Source organism: Cygnus olor, chromosome 2 (assembly GCF_009769625.2).
Source record: "Cygnus olor isolate bCygOlo1 chromosome 2, bCygOlo1.pri.v2, whole genome shotgun sequence".
Taxonomy (NCBI): Eukaryota; Metazoa; Chordata; class Aves; order Anseriformes; family Anatidae; genus Cygnus; species Cygnus olor.
Window position 1 is genome coordinate 42,846,246 of NC_049170.1, and position 14,649 is coordinate 42,860,894.

The window sequence follows — 14,649 nt, forward strand, 5'->3', positions numbered from 1 at the left end:
TTTATCTCTTATTCACTTCTCTATTCTACCTGGCTGTGGACAAGAAATACGTTTTACCTTGTGGTGCTGTTCCTCATTGAGGATGCCAGCCTAAGGCAGAAGAGTTGCTGTGTTTTTCATCTCATTCTTTCTATTCTATTTACCCTGCCTCTCTGATTTCTCTTCAACTGTGATCATCTTTGGCTTAATATGAGATTTGTCATTCTATCAGCTACAAAATCCCATAAACAGGCCTGTAAGTTGGTGGCATCCTCTCATCATTACTATAATTGGCCAGCAAGAACCCTCCAGCTCTCAGAAATTACTTCTTTGTACAGTAGGGTGTAAACAGAAGAGCGTTTTGCTAGTGTGAGCTGTAAACTGATATTTGCACAATTTATTTGTATTTACTTTGCTGTATTTTATCTTCTCAATCAGGAGCTAAGGGAATTGTGTTGCAATTGGACTCTAAGTGAGATGAAGCTAGCAGCTGGAAAACACTCCGTTCAAAGTGAAATGGATTGTGTGTGTTCACGATTGGTTAAATAACACATGTTTTAATGGAGAACTGCATGTTGGAGTCAAATATATATGTTTTTATTAAAAAATATGTACTTTGATAGGAAAAGTCAACATATCAGTGTTATTGGGGAATCTTTCCAAGACTTTTCTTTCAAGTGGATAGAAGAGTACAAACTTGGGATAACCAAAGGTGAATACAAACAAATTGGCTACTCCATTAGCATAGCTGTCCAGCTGCATCCTAGGCTCTGAGGCCACTCCAAAACCACAAGCCCGACTGCTTCAGAAGCCTGCCAAGGAGCCAGCTGCTGCTAATAAAGCAGACTCTACAACTTGGCATCTGGGGCCTGTGATTCCCATCCAGAAGAAATTGTATGTGAAAAATATTTAAAATTTGCCTTTTTAAAGAGTGTATTGCTTCAGAAGAAGAAAGCATTAGACTAAACTTGCAGCAAGCAAAAAACTACATAAGAGTGCTGTGGTTGCCATGGGAAGAAAAATACCATTCTTGAGTAAGGAGGTTGCATGTTGGAAGGAGGAGTGCTGTTCGTTTTGTAACCAAAGAGGTTTCTGGTTCAGCATTTCTGGGTTATTGAGTAAGAAAGACCAAGGTGTCTTATTATTCACACTTAGCTGTGTGCATGGGGCACTTTGTTTCAGAGGGCTCACTGCTAGGGTGTAAGAGCAAGGGTGTGTTCCTGAGACTGCATGAGAATTAAGCACATTAATTTCTTACTTTTAAATAATGAAAAAGAAGAAATTTCATTCATTTTTCAAAGATGAAAACAAATCCTATTAGCCATCCATGCTAAATTAACAAGCTGCTTGGAATGATCTACAAACCAGTTCCTTCCCCCCACACTACCCGTTGAATAATGAAGCATGAGAATTGAAAAATGAGTTGGTTGCGTTGGTTATGTGAAAAATTAACGGCCAAGTCAGCTCCGAATTCCAGCTGCCTTTTGAAGTAAACCATGCAGATTTTGCATAATAAAATATTTTTTTCCTAGTGCTGCAGGTCCAGTGCTTGGCCATGCTGGGAAAACCTCTTTCCCAGATGTCTGCAGTTGGTGGCAGGGTTTTTTGAGCCAGTGCTGTGTTCCTCGTGGCTCTCGTGGCGTGGAAGTTAACTGCGTTAACTGCCTGCAGCCGCGGAGGGAGCCCATGTCAGAACCAGACCCGAATCCCCAGCCACCAGGTGTGTGCGGCTGCCCCCCTTCAGCAACGTCTGGGATCCTGCAGCGAGCGGGCCGTATCTTGGATCATCAGCAGGTTGCCATTCATTTCTTTCACTCCCCTTATTAGGTGGAGATTAACAAACAGACCCTCTGCTCATTTGGAGGCGAAATGCATACTTCTGCCATCAGTCGTGTGCTCCTCGGCTCAGGAAACAAGAATTCAAAGCTTTCTTCTGACCTGAAGCTTTTAGCCTGGCGACTGGCCAGAAGATGTCATCAGCCCTAGTACAGGCAATTTTGTAATCTTTCTGCGGACGGTGTTCTGGGGTATTGGATGTGCATGGAAATTACTGTGGGCTGCAGTGCCTGAGATTTATTAGCGAAGAGAGGGTTGGGAGCGTAGCAGCGCTCGCTGGCCTGAGAAGGTCAGCAGCCTCCAAAGTGGAGTACGGCCGCATCTCTGCCAACCCGTAAAGCATCTCGCTGGGTGCCGTGGTGAGCCTGGACATTTGTGCCTGCCTTGTGGCTGCAGCATCTCTAGCTTGAGAGACCTGCTGTCCCATGGCCTAATTCTCGGGGTGCAACAAGGACTTTATTATTATTATTATTATTATTATCAGCGGTGGCCTTAAAAATCAGTATAAATGCAATTCAGGTTCACTTCTAGGTCCCCATTCAGCTTGCTGAGGGGGATAAAATGGTTTAGGCTTAAATTAGAATTAGGCCCCTAGTGCTTTCCTCTGTGTGAAGGTAAAGATCTTACAATAGAGTGAAAATTGCCCTTTATATTTCAGAGGTATATTTCCACTTTTTTTTTTTCTTGCTTATTAGGCTGGTTTGAGAATAAGCCATTTATTCATTATCCCCTGCTAAGACATATATAATAATAACAATTAATAATTAAAGTACATAGCACCTTACTGACATGCAGAAAATTCTGTCTTTGTGTCCTTATGTCATTCACATGCATGCAGTGTGTACGTTAAACTTGAGAGTAGGAGGGTAAAGGCGTGAGAATGTTACCTTGATTTTTTTTTTTTTTTTTTTAAACATTACCAGTCCTGAAAATGTGCAAAATTACCACGGGATGTTTCCTGTGCTGGTGCTGTGCTAAAGCTAAATGAATGCTGCAGTCACATGTACCTCTGCCATGGCCCCGGAGCGTCCAGAGATTTAAATATGCTTTCAGCCAGGATGTTTTAAGATGCATGCTCTTATGCCTTTGGTGGAGGTTACCATTGTCTGCAGCATGATCACAGCTACATGGTGGAGCTGATTTCCCGGCCGTGCCCGTGGCACTGGGGCACAGCTGAGGCGGTTCCCTGTGTTGAAGCTCGGGGCTGCTGCTCCGAGTCTGTGTGTCTGGGAATGACATTGAAGCTCGGCTGGATGAGGATTACCCAGTGGTAAACTGTGTGTGCAGGGAAATACGATCTGTATGCATTAAGTGCTTTTGATTGTCAGCAAAAGTATCTGCAGAGATACTGGGGGAAGGAAGCACGTTGCCCTTTCTCTTTTACTGGAGATCAGAGTGAATGTCATTACTTGCCAGTGTGGTGATCCCACTGTCTATTAAGCTGTTTTTTCCTTTTAGTGGATCCTGCTTGAGTCGCATTACAACCTGGCTGGATTGTAGAGGAATTGTGTTGTCCTAACACTCGATGGTGTGTGCCCACTGACCTGGTTTACATGAGAGAAACTGGGGAGGAGGAGGGAGAAGGCAGCAGGAAAGGCATCACAGCAAGCGTAGTGCTTTGTGTTTCATCAAAGCCTCTGAGCTTCACCAATCAGTGATGCTCCCTTTAAGTTCTCTCTTTTTTTTTTTTTTTTGACTCATCTAGGTAAAAGGGACTTGTTTGAAAGAGTTTAAAGCTACTCATTGAAAAATATCCTCCTACCAAGGCTCTGATTTCTTATGTACATAATTATGAGCACTAAAGTAGGGCCACCGAAATGAAAGGGACAGTTGATTAGCATGATCAGAATTACTTACAATATTTTCTCTATTCAGGGCCTAAGTGCAGAACTACCATATATCAGAAGTCACTAAGGTGTCACTGCTACTATAATGAAAGTTGCATATGTTTTGCCTTTATTAGGCCATTAGCACACCGTGGTTAGCTTAGCATTGGCTCATCATTTACCTGCAGCTGCATCCATGCATTCTGCTACCAGAATATGCTGATCTTCTTGCAGAAACCAGCTTTTCCCTGCCACATCCCCCAACTCCCCAGACTTCTCTCTCACCTGTGCCTCAGCTTTTCCACACAGGTCACAGTGGTGGCAGGAGCCATCCTCTCTCTGCCAAGCCCTCTCTCCTGGCAGGCACTCTGTTGCAAGCAAACATACTGATGGTCAGTGAGCTGGGGATGGTTGAAGCAGCTTAAATTCACTGCTCTTGCCCATATCAGAGGCGCTTAGGTAATTTTTATAGCCTGAGGGTGCACCTTCTTTCAGAGCACGTATTTTCCAGAGAGCATATTGGTTTCCCCGTGGGAATGCCTCCCTTCTGAAGTGATGCTTCTCAGTGGTTGTGTGTGGTTTGCGGTTGTTCAGAAGTGGGTAAGTTTCTAAGGGTGGGAGGTGCTATCCTGATCTTATTTTCCAAACCCTGTTTTCTGTTGTGAAAGTCATCCGTAATGGCAGAGTGTTTCCAGGCTGCTTTGTTTCTTCCTCTCTTAAGCTGCCTAGCTCCTTGCCACCTGGCTCTGCGTGTACTGGATGCTCCTTGTATTTAGGAAAGATTGCTTAGGCTTCTGGTATCAGCTCCCATACCTTTGGCTAGATATTCTTATTTTTATCTTGGAATATTCTTAAAGCAGATTGTGTTTGACTTCTTTCTGTAATGCTAATTACTTCTGAGTATCCATCATTTCAGAGCCTAATTTTGGGATCTAGATAACATAGTCTCATAATCGAGCTACTTTAATTCCACTCTAAACAATAGCACGGAGAGTGAAATAAGGTACTTCATAGCATCGGCCGAACCCCAAATCTCGGCCCTGTTTTGAGTTCTGAGGGGTGTTGCTGGCGCAGGGTGGGTGCCTGCACTATGGGAGCGGGTGGCTGGAGGTGGGCAGGGGGACGGGAGGGGAATGCCCTTCATTCATTGCTACCCGGACAAAGCACAGTAACAGCCTCTTTTCTCATTTTGTTTCCAGCAGTCCTATGCACCAGCTCCCCACCCCATGGCTCCTCCCAGCCCCAGCACAAACAGCAGCAACAACAGCAGCAACAACAGCAGCGGAGAGCAGTTGAGTAAAACCAACCTGTACATTCGAGGCCTTCCACCCGGCACCACTGACCAGGACCTTATCAAGCTGTGCCAGCCGTAAGTGCAGTTAAAATACACGGTGTCTTTGGGCAAGAAAATGTTAAAGCTGGTCTTTCACTTAACACTTGTGTTTATCCACAAAAAAGGAGTCAGAACCCTGATGCGCTCGAAAGTTAACCATTATTTTCCTTGAGTTTGAACAGATAATGAATGCCTGTTGAAAACCTTCTGGTAATGAGTTTTGGGGACGGAGAGATGATGAGGACCTTCACATTAACTTATATTCATCTGGTTTCTTTCTTACGGTTAACAAAAAAAAAAAAAAAAATTTGCATGGCAAGAAAACCTCCCTAATGAGAGATTTTATAGTTACAATAATCTGTGAATCATAACCTCGTGCACAACAAAACATGGGTGTTCCCACCTCAGTCATTTATCACATCTTTCAGTTGCTGTGTCACACATTGCTGGGCTCAGAGATTGAGAAGTATGAAAACTGTGGAAGGTGTCCTTGTAGCAAACATCTCATTAACTGCAGTTCCACTGAGAACTGATGATGTAGAAAGTAGCACCTTCTACTTCCCTGTTCATCTCTAGAGTCATGTTTGCAGATTCTACTGATAAATATCAATTTTGTTGTGTTTTAACACTGTTAAAACTGGAAAGGAAGTAGGAAGGAGCTCTTTGCTCCTCATGCATTGTCAACAGAGCTGTTTCCAAAAACATTGCAGCTGGCTAACCCTCCTCATTTGACCAATTAGTGGGCAATAAGGGTAGATAGGAGAACCTGACTGGACTTCCAATGTCCTGATTATTGTTGATAATGTGGGAGGGAGATAATCCAGTTTGAGAATCCAAGCAGAGATCACCTGGGTAGAATTTAAGGTAATCTTCTTTGTGTTAAAAATAAGAATGTTGAGAAATTAAAAAAAAAAAATAAAAATCCACCCACTCTGTGATACATAACTCTAGTGCTTTTGTCATACAATAGTCTCTTCCTAAAAACAACATCTCTGATATTTTTTCATTGCAAATCAGCATTTCAAACAGGGATCAAAAATGGATGTCGGTGAAGCAAGGAACAGTCTGTGGCTGATCTACTGACCTGAACCCAAATTGCTGTTGTTTTAAAGTTTGGATTAGGAGTAAATACGTAATGGGATGTTACATTTATATGTCATTCTGCACTTCCTGGTTTTCACCAGAAGGGCTGAAGGACCTCCCAGAATATACCTTATGCATACCTGACTGAGCGGGAGTGGAAGTAGAAGTCTTGTTTAAGTGATATATGAACTTTAAGAAAATGATGTTAGCTTGGGACTCTTCCCTGTGACTTTCTGTTGCTGAAGTCAGTACAGCTTGAAGTGGTTCACTGTTCACAGCAGCATAGCATGCTGGTGATTTTTCATATTGGATGCAAGTGGAATTGTTAGTATACCTGCCTGACATTTGTACGAACCATATCCATTGACACTTCCCACTTGTGACAGTCACAGATAATCCCAGTTCAAGGGCCAGATCCTCAGCAGGTATAAATTGACTGTAGCTCTGCTGACATTTGGAAAGCTATTTTGCTAGACATCTTCTTGCAGCCTGACCCTTTCCAAGTTCAGACAAATGCTTTCAGCTGAGCAGCTGATCAGGAATGAACTAACTATTCCTATAGGAGCCTCATGGCAGCGGCGCTTAGTGCTGCAGTCATGGTGTGAGGCATAAGATGGCTGTGGGTTACTTGAATCCAGCTCAGAGTGCGTGTCCCTACCCCTTTGTCCTCGTATGGGAAATGCACATCAACTGAGAGTTTCCTTTTGGCAAATTCCTTTGGCAATTTTTAATGTGCTCCACTAAACTTAATCTGGTCTGTGATTAGAGGGCTTTGTCTTGCTATCATGGAGTTCCTGTGTGAACAGATGCTCTTTAAGAAAAATGCTGACATTTATTTTGCTGATTTTCTATCCTTTGGCTGAGTGGAAGTGAGGAGAAACCAGATAGTTGTTCTGCCTTTTTTTTTTTTTTTTTTTTTTTTTAAAGAATACTAAAAGTATTTATCAAAGCAAAAGGGAAAGATGACATAGGAAAACTTAAATATATGAAAATAGAAGAATTTGTCATGACAGCATGTAGATTCTTAATAGTTTGCAAGACATTTTCTTTACCTTTGCAGATGGTTACATAGTAGAGATGGATTAAGGTCTAGATCCCAGCTTTCTTAACTGTTTTCAAAATATGCAGTATGTATAACAGCAATCTGCTGCTATATGAGCAAGACATACATTTGTGTCTTCAGAAACGGCTGTCTTTTATACACATTTTCTCTTAGCTTATAAAACCGGGGTCTCATCACGCAAATGAAAGATAATACATATACTGAAGACTTAGTGTATTTAGTATTCACAAAACAGCAGAAGGTGCTAGCTTGTAGGCTTCCTTCATAGAAGTAATGGTGTAATTTGTTACAGGATATGAGGTGAAAATTTGAATTCCGTAAACCACCATATTATTTGCAGTACAGGATTTTTGGAGAACTGCCTTGAAGGCACCAAAGCTAGATTATGGACACTGGTTCCCCTAGGCTAGCTGCCAGTGCCTAAAGTGAGCTCTTCTGAACCCATTTCCTCTGCTCCAGCATGCGACAAGGCTGCCAGCGGTACAACTGTCACTTGCAGTGTCTGACATTTGGCAGGTCTGAGGAATGATGTTCTAAAAACACAATATTTCTCTCTCAGAAGTACAGGGCTTGCTGGAAATGCTTGTGGCTATGTGTATTTGTCACAGCACATCCCACTTCCAGGTTTATTCCAGCAAGAAGGCCACCCTCTATGTGATGCCTAACATTTTTTTTTCAATTTAATTGCTTTTTGCCAGGTGGTTATGGAAGAGAAACACTTTCATCAGAATTTTTTTGATAAACTGAGGGGCTGTCTTGGTGAATCCTGCTTGCTTTTCTGTATTTCTGCTGTGTGTTTTTAGGTGGTACATATAGCACGTTGAACAGAAAACAGCAGACTGGAGTACCATTGATGCTTGAAGTGCAGAGTCCATTACACATGGTGTCAGACATTTCTGACAAATGTTCCGACACTATCAAACCTTTTATCAATTTAAGAGTAACCTTGTCACGGTAATCTGTCAAACTGTTCACATAACTAAAAGAAAACAAGTCATCATAGGCTGTACAGTAACTGAGTAAATAAAAAAAAAATTGCTACTGGAAGATTTTCTTTCTGTGTGTGGTTGAGATCCTCAGTATTGGGTTTAACATGTGTCTAGCAAAGTTGCATCAAATTCTGTTTTGCAGTAGACAGCTGCTAGGTTTTACTGTACCTTTTGGGACTTTATGCAATGATGCTGTCAAAGGTTACATTGAAAAAGAGTGAATAGGACTATTTAGCAAGCAAGAATATGTTACTCTTTTATGTATGTATCTTTTTCCTGGATTTTCATAAAAAGAGAGTAACGAGACTTCCAAAAATGGACCATGGCTTCTCTTAACCTTTCTTGATGTTTATTTTAATTTTTAATTTTAAAAAGGCTTCACACCCATCTGTGAGCATACTGATCATCAGAACTTGTTAATCTAAAAATTTGATTTTAAATATTCCATGAAAACAATTTTAGATTTATCATTGGCATTTATTACTCTGAGGTGCTGTTTCTGCTGTTGTAATAGTACGATCCATTCTGGTCAAAATATGCTCATTATCAAAAGGAAAGATAACCAACCTTAACATACAAAATTCTATATTATAGAAAGGAATATATCTATGTACTAGCAAAATATTAATAATTCTTTGAAATATTCATAATCTGTCACTCATATTTTCATGCATGGTATTGTATTTGATCCAGAAGAGTTCCAAAATTCCCTTAAAAACATACACAGATGGCTTAATCCCCCGTTGGTGTACTGGACACATCACATTCTTACTAAGTATGTCCCAGTGGAGGTAGACTGAAAGAAAACTCACACACAAATTAAACATTTGAGCTTTATTACTTCGAAACATTTTTCATTTCAAAAACTTGCAGTTTCCCTCTAAGGATTTTGGTCTTTCTGTCTGTCTTTTCTCGCATGTGTGCACTGAAGAAGACAGTCCCCAAACTCTTTAAATAGATATAATTTTTGGAAAACAGAAATGGAATTTGGGAAAAGAGATTAAAAGTACCTTTTTGTGTGTCGTGTGTCCCGTTCCCCCCCCCCTGCCCCCCTGACTAACACAAAATTCTGAAAAGTTGGCTTTAAAATAACATTTGACTAAAAGAAAACAATAACAAACAAGCAACAACAACAACAAATCCACGGCCTTGTGCAATGCACTGTTAAGACATTGGAATGTATTGAAAAAATAATCCCTGTCAGTATTGAGTAAGTCATGAATTTTTCATGCCCAGTCTATAGTCTTAAAGAAAGCTATTTAAAACTTCTGAAGCCTGATAGTTTCAGCTTCCTTATGTTTTTGTCCTGATTGAGTCCTCCCTGCTTGCACCAATAACGTACCTTCAGGAATCTTCTATTTCCATCTGCTTTGTTCTTCTTGGTTGGGTTAGCTATCTCATCATCCTTCAACAAGTCTGGACTTCTTTGTGATCGAGGGTAAAATAAAAGGACTTAATTAAATGAACAATGGTAAAAATAGCCATACCTAAAGAGCAGCAAGTCTGTGTGCTGATCAAGCTGACTTTTGTGGACGATGAACCAGAATTTCAGAGATATATGGTATTCTAGGTATGGGAAATCTATACCAAATTGTGACTGCCATGAGTGTTTCTTTCTCTGAATAGTTTCTAGATCCATATCTTGTGTAGATTACCCAAGATGTGTTTTTGTTCTTAGTTTGTTGTTGTATTTATTTATTTATTTATCTATGTATTTATGGCTGAAGGTATCATGATTTGTCTCCTTGGCAAGTCATCGAGTGTGAGACTTCAGCCTTTCATCCCATGCAGAACGTCCTTGTTGTTGTCCCTGTGGAACCTCTGAATAAATATTCCGACCGCTGCTGTTTGGATTCTGCTAAAGGGCTAGCCCCAAGGATAATGTAACTGTGGTTATTAATTGAAAATACACACATTACTTAAATCCTGGACTATTTTTGAAATGAACTCTGTGCATTCCTTTTGCCCCCACAGAAAACTGCTGAGTGTACTCTGTGCATTCCTTTTGCCCCCACAGAAAACTGCTGAGTGTGTTGAGATTCCAGTGGGGTTCAAGGTGCCTTTCAGGACAGGGTCTCTTGTTAATAGCTGCAACAAGTACAGCGTTTTCAGTTAGTGTGAGCTTCACGGCAAGCTCATGATGGCCAGTTCTGCTGTGTGTTAAGGTAGGAAGAGTTTGAAACTCCTGGCTATTCTTATTTTCCTTTTCTTTTGTGAAAATAATAGTAAGTTTGTTTTACATGAGAACTGATGAAAAGAAGGTGTAGGGAAAGAACTTGCTTCCTTTCTTATTTTCTGCATTATTATGTTAATTAGAAATTGTTTCTGTGAATTACACTTAAAATAAATTTTAACCTAAATAAAATCTCCATAACAAATTCAAAACCAAAAAGATCAAAAGAATTCCTAAAGTAAGCCTCATGTTCGGCAAGGAACTTTTACCCAGTGTAAATTGGTGCTCTTATGCTGGTCCTGGTGAAGACAAAGCACAAACTATCTGTGAAGTGTAGCAGTACAGAGATTTTTTTTGATTTAAAGAAAAAAAAACACAACCAATGTCTTTGGAGAGGTCTCCAAAGGACTGTCTCCTTGTTTCCATAGCATTGTGTATGTTAAAGCAAGGTGTACTGTGACTTCAGTGCTAATTCAAGTGGGACCACATAATCCACATCTCTCCTGTAATTAGCATCACTCGACACTGTTGCTCCAAAATCCTGCAGAGGCTGAAAGGGCATGAGGGTAAGAGCACTCACTCAGTGGGATTAGCTCGTATAGTAGCCATGGGGCATCATATAGGTTAGTTCCTGCTTATACCTTAGTGGGTGTTTTGGGTCAGTATGTCCTGGTAGTACGAGAACTGTGAGTGGCTCTGAGAGAGCTGTGAAATTCTGTTGAAGAGATCACTGTTCATGGGAAGCAAAGAAATGCCCATACTTCAAGGGGAGGAAAAAACAAACAGGCAATCAATAACAAACCATAAACAGATTTGCTTTGTTTTTCCAAGTGAAATCAGGACAGGAAGGCCTTGGGAAAGGTGTACCAGTGGACCAAATCAAGCAAAGGTGCCCCATTGGACTAAATACGGTGACACAAAGCAATGAGGGAACTACATGGGTTTGTTCCTCTCACTTTAATGTGTCTGTTCAGATCAGGCTGAAACACACTGATGGGTCTGCTTGGGGATATCTGTATTATTCACAAGTACTTTCACGTTGTATCAGGGACTTCCTGAAAGAAGATTAAGATGGGTAAGAAAGAGAAGAAAAAATGAATTTCGGGTTAATTTTAGGTCAGCAACCTAATGGTGAACATTAAGGATACCTAAAGTAGACACAGAAGCAGAAAAGGAACATGACACTGTGGATATGATTTGTTATTTGTAGCACTGAAAACGTCTTCATAGTAATGGTCCTTGCTAATGCTGCTAGAAACACTTAGGGGTTGCTCCCTGTCTCCAAAAGGGTATGCTTCAGTGAACTTGAATTACACCGGAGTTGTTTTGCAGTTTTGTACTCAGTTCTACAGATAGTACCTCTTTGCAGGGTGTAAATATGGGCGTGGATGTGCACAGGTGTTTTTCTACTTCACCTGTTATTGAAAAACTGTTTGTATATTCATTCCCCATTACAATAATCTCCAAATGTCTTCTATTGTTTAAAAACAAACATTGAAGTTGCCCCAGTAAGCAGCGAGCCGATCCTTTTCTTACCTATCCTTTTTCATCAGGGAAAACAAAACCCTAGGTCAGCAAATGCCCACAGCAGTACAGAGAGCTCCATCTGGGATGTGAACGTTCGCATTGTCAGGAAGAAAGGCAGAAGAATAATCTGCGTAAAGTAATAAATGAGCACCTGCACTCTTCCCTGTTTTGAATGTGCCCGTCTTTTCACTGGAGTGTGACAGAGTGTCAGTGAGAGTTTCTCATCTCCTTTCAAGCTGGATGAACCTGATTTAATGGAAGATAGGGGAGGAGGCAGCATTCTCAGACACTGCTGCTGAAAACATTTCTTCTGATGAATTTTAATTAAAGTCCTTGGGAAAAAAACACACACACACAAAAACAGAGGGTTCATAACAGGAATATTGAGTCTTCTGTGTAGCTGTGTGAAGGGCATGGCTATAACAGCCACTTGTTTTGCTTACTGTGCAGGGGGGTGTTGAGATAGAAAGAGGGCAAACACACTTAATGAGCTGCTTCTGACCTGTTCTGAGGTTGTGTGTTCCCAGTCTTTCCTTGTCCTTCTCCTTTCAACATTTCTCCAGCATATTTTGTGCGCAGCCAGTCAACCATGGCATCACCACTGGGTCCATCCGTGAGGCTTTCTTCCCCTCATTGATGTAAGCGTTTAAGAACCTGGAAACACTCATAACTTGAAAAATATCCAAAGGACAGATAGGCTCTGCATAGTGCATGTCTGTCAGACAAATGTCTGGTTTTGTAATGTGGGTGTTGCTCTCTTGAAGAGCCATCATGATTGTGAGACTCCACAGAGTCTGAATTTTCCAGTCCCTCCCAAGGCGTTCTGTAAAACTTAGATGCTCAGTTTCTGCTTTCCAGTGAGGAGGTTCCTTCAATGCACTGATGATTTGGCAGAGGTTGTGGGTGTTTGCTGGGACAGTTCGGTGCATATGGAGCCAACTACGTGGAAGAGCCTTGAACTCCTCATCCTATTTTTTTCCCCTCCCTTTACCTCTCCCCTTTGCCCCATTTTCTTTCTCCAGGGTGATCCCCCTCTAAAGAGTGATATTTCTGCATGGCAGTCAATTGTTTATTAATTTTGTTTATTAATTTGTTTATTTACCACACTGCTGTCCTTTGTGTGGTTTTGTCTTTTATGGGAATTGTGGCAAGGAAAGTTTTGGTTGTATTTGGCTCTTCTATTTTGAAGCTCACCCTGCCCTCTTCTAGATTCGTTTGCATTTTTGGTATTAGTTGTCCTAAATTCTTCAGTGTCTACTTCAGTGGGTCTTTCCAAGCTGTTGTCTTTAGAGAATTGATAGCAGCAGTGGGAGGGCAGAAACGATGGCTGTATAAATGCACGGAGTGTGGAGAAGGAAGTAGGAAGCTCTCCAAGTGGGATGTTGTTTATTCTCCTTAGGAAACACCAACTTTTAGAGGACGATGGAGGCACTGTTCATGTTCTGACATATGTGTAGCAGAAATGTTTCTGTAACCTTTCTCTAGAAGGTACGATGCAGATGATGTTCCTGTCTGTTTGAGAAATATATCGTCCTAAAACTTTGCTATAAGGAAACAATACCAGCAATGCTTAATAACCCCCCTGTTCCCTCCCTAAACAGGAATAACCTGGGCGCTGCTTCCAGCTAATGGCAAGAATCTTAGGACGTGGCTGTAATTTCTATACAAGCGGAAGTGGCAGGCCAGCTTTGATGGCAAAGCTATTGAATATTATCAGCACTGAAACAAAAATGTCATTGTGTTCAGCTGCTAGACTTTCCCATACCATTCCAAACAAGCATCGACAAGAGCTCTGTGCTATGTAGCATGCAATGTTCTTCATTCCAAGTATTTGGTAACTTCCCAGAATTATTTGTGTGACAAGCACTGCAGTTAGATTTATATTAAAAGCTAAAAAGTCTTTGATTTTTTTCAAAAGATGTTCACTAGAGAAGGAATTTCTTAGAATTTTTGCAACTGCGTCAGAGGTTTTCTGTCTGCCTTGTTATAAAACGGAGACCGGAAAGATGGAATGTTTTCAGCTTAATTTTTAAAAGATGTTGATCTCACTGAAAAGGTTTTCTCTTTGGCAATGTATTTTCTGTGTCCCCGTCACGAGCTGTAGGGAAAGTGGAGACCTCTGGATTCTGCTTCTGGTTCTCTTGGATTATTTGAAATACATCTAGTCTGGTGGCAACCTCAAATAAAGAAGGTAACAGCCATGTGACAATTTAGGTAATTTAGGTTCTATTCAGAAAAAAGCTTTCTGCCAACGGATACCCAGTGTCACATGAGCTTTGTGGAAGCACAGCAGTCTGTTCAAAGAGCAGTTATTGCAAGATCAGAGCCATGTTATTGTTTCAGTGTCATACAGGTAATAAGTGCAGCATTTATGGCTATTACTGCCTGGTGATCACAAAAAGAAAAAAAAGAAAAAAGGGAGGGGGGGAACAGACATGCTTTCCTTACTTCAGCTTTTCAGTTCAGCATTTCCATGTACTCCTGGGATTATAATCCAATTATGAAACTTCAATTATTTTCTGTAATTCAGTGATTCAAAATGAACATTAACTTTTTAGCTTCTTTATAGTAGGCACCTAGTAATTAAAAGGGATAAAATAATTCATGGATTCATACAATTTAGGATCCAAAAGAGGCCAAGGGATGATCTAGCATTATTTTCTGGTCGATTCAGGTCCTTAAATATCCCTCATTTGCTCTCAGACTGAATATAGCAATTTATTTATGTTAAGAATATCTTTCAGAAAAGCACCCCTCTGGATTTGAAGATACGAAAACAATACCAAACCTACCTCTAAGGTTAACAGTTTGTTGCTGTGGCTAGCCATGCTCCCTGTTTA

The 14,649-nt window shown here is 40.9% G+C and overlaps 1 protein-coding gene across 16 annotated transcripts in view; it reads left to right on the forward strand.

Moving 5' to 3' along the window:
* The window catches only part of RBMS3 (RNA binding motif single stranded interacting protein 3), a 708,023-nt gene that overhangs the window by 356,028 nt on the left and 337,346 nt on the right, over window positions 1–14,649 (forward strand). For 11 of the 16 annotated variants that reach the window (XM_040549120.1, XM_040549111.1, XM_040549116.1 and 8 more), the window contains one exon: window positions 4,841–5,010. In XM_040549120.1, the coding sequence (XP_040405054.1) occupies window positions 4,841–5,010 (170 nt within the window). The remainder of the gene's footprint in view (window positions 1–4,840; window positions 5,011–14,649) is intronic. The other 5 variants (XM_040549115.1, XM_040549126.1, XM_040549118.1 and 2 more) reach the window with 1 other exon arrangement.